General features: G+C 38.2%; 1 protein-coding gene across 1 annotated transcript in view; it reads left to right on the top strand.

Annotated features, from left to right (window-relative positions):
• The first annotated feature begins 1294 nt into the window (after nucleotides 1-1294).
• The window catches only part of LOC137984329 (protein CNPPD1-like), a 5732-nt gene continuing 407 nt past the window's right edge, over nucleotides 1295-6619 (top strand). Inside the window, exons 1-9 of the mRNA XM_068831480.1 lie at nucleotides 1295-1432; nucleotides 1514-1616; nucleotides 1734-1815; nucleotides 2600-2720; nucleotides 2917-2989; nucleotides 3093-3148; nucleotides 3828-3889; nucleotides 4357-4474; nucleotides 6115-6619. The exon at nucleotides 6115-6619 is cut by the window's right edge and continues 407 nt beyond it. Of these exons, the coding sequence (XP_068687581.1) occupies nucleotides 1412-1432; nucleotides 1514-1616; nucleotides 1734-1815; nucleotides 2600-2720; nucleotides 2917-2989; nucleotides 3093-3148; nucleotides 3828-3889; nucleotides 4357-4474; nucleotides 6115-6619 (1141 nt within the window). The 5' untranslated portion in view covers nucleotides 1295-1411. The remainder of the gene's footprint in view (nucleotides 1433-1513; nucleotides 1617-1733; nucleotides 1816-2599; nucleotides 2721-2916; nucleotides 2990-3092; nucleotides 3149-3827; nucleotides 3890-4356; nucleotides 4475-6114) is intronic.

Raw genomic sequence — 6619 nt, 5'->3', positions numbered from 1 at the left:
GCTGATTAAACATTATGCTAAGTAAACCCAAAATTAAAATGTCCATGCGTGCACTTGCAGGATGTGGTAAGGAATATCAAGATAGGCTTTTTCAGCAAAGAAAACACTGAAACACTATGTATGGCATAGAAATCTTCTCATAAAGACTCCTTGAAAACTCAATTTCTGGCTCTTGAAAACTCCTTGAATACTCCTGGAATTTTAGAGACAAAATCCAGCGCGAACCCTGATGGCGTCGAATCCCGGCCGGGAATCGATCCCGGGCTAAATATTATTGGTGGGAGGCGAGTGCTCTTACCACTGCACCAGCCCTGCTCTGCCACTTATTTGGAGAAGAAAAATGAAGGTGGTTTCTAGGGGACCTTGTAATGCACTACACAACTGAGCTAAGAAGTCACTCGGGTAGGTGCATGTCAATATGTTGGGCTTACGTGTTCGCTTGAAAAAACTTGACGATGTACGTTGCATATATTTGAAGTGCAGGGTATAGACGTAAGAGAGAAGTTATTCTCACACTTCACTTTGTGAGGATCAAGCACTCCTCCCTTACATCTATACATATATAGCCTGCACTTCAAATATTCATTGTTGCGGCCTGAATTGAAAAAAGTAGTTTTCGAAATCTATCTTACTGCACATGATCGCATTTGTGACAGCGCCACCCTAGCTCGCTGTTCTGTGAAAGGGTCGTTCATTATTGTTCACTTTTTTACCGAGTTTTCTGAAAACATTGGTGCACCTGAGGTCAGAAGAGAATTTTTTTTTTTTGCAACTAAGCCAGGTAGTGTCTACTTAACGCTACGAAATCAAAGTGGGGAAATCTGATGTATTGAAATTGAAAAGCTTGACAGTTCAGACTCTGCTATTGCTTTGCCTCGTCCTCTATTTTTATCTAGTATTTACTCCCCAGGACAACTTCTGGGTCCTCCCGTCGTCCCACTGGCTTACTGGAGGGTAGCAAAGAAGGGGGGTCTTCATCGCGTTTCACGGAAAATAAAATGGCCGTTTCAAGTGTGACACAAAATTTCTACACTAAAAAAAATTCTTACGATTGTCAAGAGCTACAACCGTATGCTATAAAGAAACACATCAGCACGATTACATTTGGAAGAATCCCACGACCTTCCGGGACGGTTTCCAAGCTACATGTGGTTTCCGCCACGTTGACTGACCAGCATGCGCAAACCCGTCAAATATATATCGAATCAAGAGCCATTATACGGCTCTTGATCGAATTTTGAGTGGGTGTGGTGCAGGACAAAATATTGAGGTATATACACACAACTATCAAAAAAAAAAATGTCTTGTTGCTTGGTGACCTGGCAAAGGAGTGGTGTCGATCTTAAATAAATATAAGCTTATTTGCTCGGCAAGTTTTACCAAGTTGTGGCCTCTTCTGCAGTCACCGAGAATGGGAATAGAAACATTTGAGGTATGATGTCGTGATAGTATAGATCAAATTGTTGTCAAATTCAACAATCATTGAAAAAGTTTTGTTTAATTTCAAACTTAGGATATGAGCATGAGCGAGCATGTCGAATTCAGAGATAGAATTCGCAGAACTCTTTATTATGGACAGTACAGCGACAGATCTTTACCTTCTTTGGCAGTAACGGGTAAGACAAGGCCAAAAGACAAAGAATTTTTTTATTTTCTTGAAGTAGTTTTTCTTTGCAGTATCATTTTTTGTGTACATGTACGTCTGATCTTGTACTTTTCTGGCATACGCGTAGATGTCGCTGTTGATGTACTTAGTTCTGCAGCGCCGACAAAAGGGAAACACCTGGAGACGAGTTACGCTATGACCGTTTCAAGGTACGGCCTTCAAGTTATTTGAATTGTGCTATAGTCTGGAGCATTCTTCCACAATATCCCCAATCATCAGGGAATTAGCTTATATCCTACTTTGCATGACATTTACCACAGGTGGCCAAACTCTGTGTTGTGTTTCGAATTCAGAGAGCTGTTATGGCGAGTTTTAATTGATGCAAATCAGAAGGATTCATAAAAGAAATGAGCACTAATGTTGCACTTACTTATCTGTTGCCTCTTTGTGATCGTTCTTTGGTAATTTGGTGCCATTCTGTCCTCTATTTCACGAGATATCCTCAACTGAAGACAAATCTCTAAAAGAGGGAAGGGGAAAAAGGGGGTTGGGAGGTGCAATTTTAGAAACAAATCTTTTATAAGCGGCGTCCCTTCAATCCCATAGAGAGTTCAAGCCCGATATGTATAGGGCTTGTTCATAAGATGCGCTTGGTGGATAAGTAAACAATAAACAGCAGTAAGATCCTGCCTTGATGTACCACATTTCTTCTGGAATCTTAAGGCATAGAGTTGTCTGTTGGCTTTCTTGATTATCGCATCACAATCGGCAGCCCATTGTGGTGAGATTCAACAGAATTACGAAAAGTGCGGCAAAGAACCCCTTACTTTTTTGCAAAGTTGGGCACATAGTTTCCAGTGTTGTGATTTGGTATCTTCAGGGCATAATTACAAAGTCAAAGTACAAAGTAAACTCTTCCCTCTCCCCAGCCATGGCCTCAGTGGGAAATTGGAGTGTGCATTCAGTCATTTTATTCCCTTTGTATTTCTCAAGGAGGGCAAAGATATCTCCTTGCACATTGATGATGGGGGTTCTCTACTCTGAACGTCTTCGCCTAAAGAATCCTGATTATCTCAAAAGAATATCCTCGTCGGACTTGTTCTTGATATCAGTGGTGAGTTTAATGTTATAACTGAGAATGTGTTTATAAATAAAGCAATATTATCTGGAAAATCAAACTTTGGGGTAATTAAAAAGTTCCTTGTAGTCTGTGTGACATTTTTACGGCGGGAAATTGTATAAATCTTTATTTCAATTGAAAAGTCCTTCAGATGCTGTGCATGTATTCAGGTTTCTTTTGGGATTTTTAGATGGTGGCATCAAAATATTTGTATGATGAAGGAGAGGACGAAGAGGTTTTTAACGATGACTGGGCACAAGCAGGCAAGGATTGGTAGTCGTTATCAGTGAATTCTTGAAAGTAGCAATCACTATACCAAGTGGGATATTGTTGAAGAGCATTGTACTTAATTTTATTTTTTTCCAGGTAGCAAAACAGTAAATGAAGTGAACAAATTGGAAATGGAATTCTTAGCTTCCATTGTGAGTACTAAGTTTATTTTAGTGTAGTAATAAATAATAACACTTTATAAAATTAATGAACTATTTTGTTCAGAAATGCAATTACATTTAAAATAATTTTTTGCATACTTATTGTTGAGCAATATAAAGTGTCCCTAGAAGTTTACAGACCAACAACTTATTTACGACAATATTTTAGACCCCAACTTACATATAGCCTTTTAACTGTAATTTCAAAACGGAATGTAATGTGACTAGTTAATACTAAATCAACAGCGTTACAATTCTTGCTGTAACAACTTTTTTTTTACTGCGAATCTTTCCATTTTTAAATCCCACTTGCCAGAATTTTCTTACCTCCAAAATCCCGACAATTTGCGACCCTAGTAAATCTGTCGGGAACTCTGTTGAAAATGCAACCCCATTATAGTCAATCCAGTTATGAAAATGCAACCCCATCCAGTGGCACATTCCTATTAGCTCATTAATAGGAAGTATACCCCACTGGGTTTGTCTTCTGTGACAAAAGAGAGTGATTTTGCTGGAAAATTAATTCAAACAATAAGGAAATTTAATCCATGATATAACTTAAAACCCCAACCTCCATTCTTCAAATACAGCTGTACAGTAGGCACTGGTGTCTGCGCTAGAAGACCTAAAATATGTATCTATATTTCTACATAATTTTCAATTTGTGTAGGACTGGAGCCTTTTTATCAGTAATGAAGATTTCTTGGACTTTGTCAATAAAGTTGAATCAAGGTACAGTATGGCTCAAAATTATTTGTGCATCATTACATGATGGTCATGAAGTCTCATCCATTGTATTGGCAGCAAAATTACCATAGAGGGGGGAAAACCATATCCTCTCCAAGCATCTGTTTGGGATGCTAGAAGAAATCAGGATTTGGCAAAAGCTCTAATAACAATTTGTAAAAAGGTTTCTGATAATGAGGGCATGATAATCACCATCTGATTACCTCAGAGATACATGTATAATAAATCGTGTTGATATTTGGCCCGCACTCTTTGCGCTTGCACCATAAATCAATGGAAAAAACTCAGTTATTTTACAGTCTGGGCTTTGAACTCAGTTAGTTAAGAGTTATTACTGCAAAAACATCATTTTACTGCATTGGTGTTAAACAAGGTTGATGAGTTTCACCAGATGTTTTACTTGGAACTGTATTAAAGGCAGAATATATGCTTTTACCTTTTGTACTGAGCAGAGTGGCAATAAACCAAGGTCTCTGTCGCGGCTGGTTCACCTATGCTGATCTTTGTACCCTACTTGACAATTCAAGGTTTCTTCAGATTATGAATACTGTCAGGATTGATGTGTTGAAGGTATGCAATGGGCTTGCAGGTTGTGTACTACTCCTGAAATCTTATCAAATCTCAGGGCACTGGAATGCTCGTAAAACTGGCTTTAATTCTGAAAGACTTTTTGTAGTCTTAAAATCTTTATCTTTAGATGTGACTCCAGTTAAAAATGCATTCAATAATATTAATCACCAAGTACCGTATTTACCCGTGTATAGGTCGATCCCATGTATAAGTCGACCCCCCATTTTTGATGGCAAAAAACGCAATTTCTTAATTTCTTTGTCAAATGTTCATGGGACACTAATCTTGTATTCTTCGATTTCTGGAAATGTGGATACACAAAAAAATCAGGGCTCAAGCGCTTAATAGTTTTGTTGTTCAGCAGCTGTTGTATATGCGGGCGTTTTGTCCTTGAGTTTCGAAAAAGTTCTCTGAAAATCGAATATGTAAACCTCAAACTCACCTGTTTCGTTGTTCAAGGATAAAGGGCTTTAGAGGATAAGCACAATGCAACATCACAGAAGCAGGAGTCAATCTTTGAAAATAACTTGCGAACGATGCGAAAATGTGCAAGGTTTAATTGGTCCTTGACTTACAATTTCTCAAATGACAAACAAAACAAAACTCATAAACCAAACAATACGAAGTTTTCAAAAGCATTTAAATCTGCCAGGTTTGTATAAAGAATAAAAAACAATCATTACCAACCAGCATTTTCACGCAAACACGAGTGACGATGCTTGCACGCAAACACGAGGTATTGTGCCAGGTTACTAAGCCGTTGAACGATCGTGTTTTATTTGAAGAAACAGAAATGCCTTATAGAGCTTTCCGCCTTTGGAAAACTAAAATTTCCAGTGTCTATTTCATATTTGTGCTTGTGAGTATCTTCAACATCTAGAGTTGGACAAATCCTTTTTTATTTCAACTGGAATTGCTTACATTCGTTTTGAAGTCTTTTGTCATTCATTTTGAAGTCTTTTACAATGTACGTCGGCTTTTGTCCATTGCGTTCGTTATGCCCAAGACAACATTATTATGTTAATTTTGAATAAATTACTTAGCTGGAACTTGGCTCAAAATCTTTGACCCGTGTATAAGTCGAGGGCGATTTTTGGAGCTTCTTTTGAGGCCATAAAAGGTCGACTTATACACGGGTAAATACGGTATTTATGGGCCCATTGCATTTAACAGATTTATTCAAATAGTAAAACTAATATAAACCACACAGATTCACCGGCTTATAAGATTATTTTTGCAATAATCAAGGACAGTTGTTTGTGGGCAAGTTTTCATGCTGAGGTGATGTGTTAAAGATTCCACCTGTTATTCAATTTTTACCTTTCTTACAATAAAATGAGACAAGAGGGGAAAAGCTAAAGTTGGATTCGTCATGCATCCAGATGTACATACACAGTTCATGTGACTGTTATGACTGTGCAAAGTTACATGTAGTCATTGAGACACTTCGCAATACCACGCTGACTTAATGCTGATATCAGCATGTACTGTCTCTTGTTGCATTGGTACTCGCTTTCATTCACAAATAATCCGCTCCCTCATTAGACGACAATTCCCCATTAGCTGTCTCTGTGTGATAAAAGCCATAATTTAAGAAACGAAGGTTTGATATCTTATTTATTTGTTGACTTCTTATGCAGGTTATCTGTGCATGTACAGTGGCTTATGTGTTGAGTGTATCACTTGCATTATCCGTGAGCATGCTGGCGCATCATTATAGACTCCCCAGTGAGCATGTCACACCCCTTGAAACTGCTGAACCCATCTGTGGGCTCCACATGAATCAAGAAATGCAAAACAAGTCTTGGGTGACAGTTGGTGAGAAAAGCCTTAAAGAAAGTCTTTTTGTGGACACAATGGGGTTTGTAGAAAAGATTGGTATGCAGTTTGGACTGGAAGAGACCAAGACTGGTATTCAAGCTTCCTGTCCATCAGACTGTTCAACAGTAGAACATAAAAATGTTCTTGGAACGAGTGAAATCATGACATTCAAATACTCCCCTGGTCTTTCAGGAAATCCATCGTGTTTAGTAACTGAAATTACATTGCAAAGAGCACATCATTTCCAACTGCCATTGTTCTCACCGCTTTCAAGGGACAGTCTTGAGAAATCTTTTTATCACAATAACTTTGTCTTTTCTAACT

This window comes from Montipora foliosa, chromosome 14 (assembly GCF_036669935.1).
Source record: "Montipora foliosa isolate CH-2021 chromosome 14, ASM3666993v2, whole genome shotgun sequence".
Classification (NCBI taxonomy): domain Eukaryota; kingdom Metazoa; phylum Cnidaria; class Anthozoa; order Scleractinia; family Acroporidae; genus Montipora; species Montipora foliosa.
The sequence above is the reverse complement of the archived record's forward strand: the minus strand, read 5'-3'. Positions and strand labels throughout refer to the sequence as shown.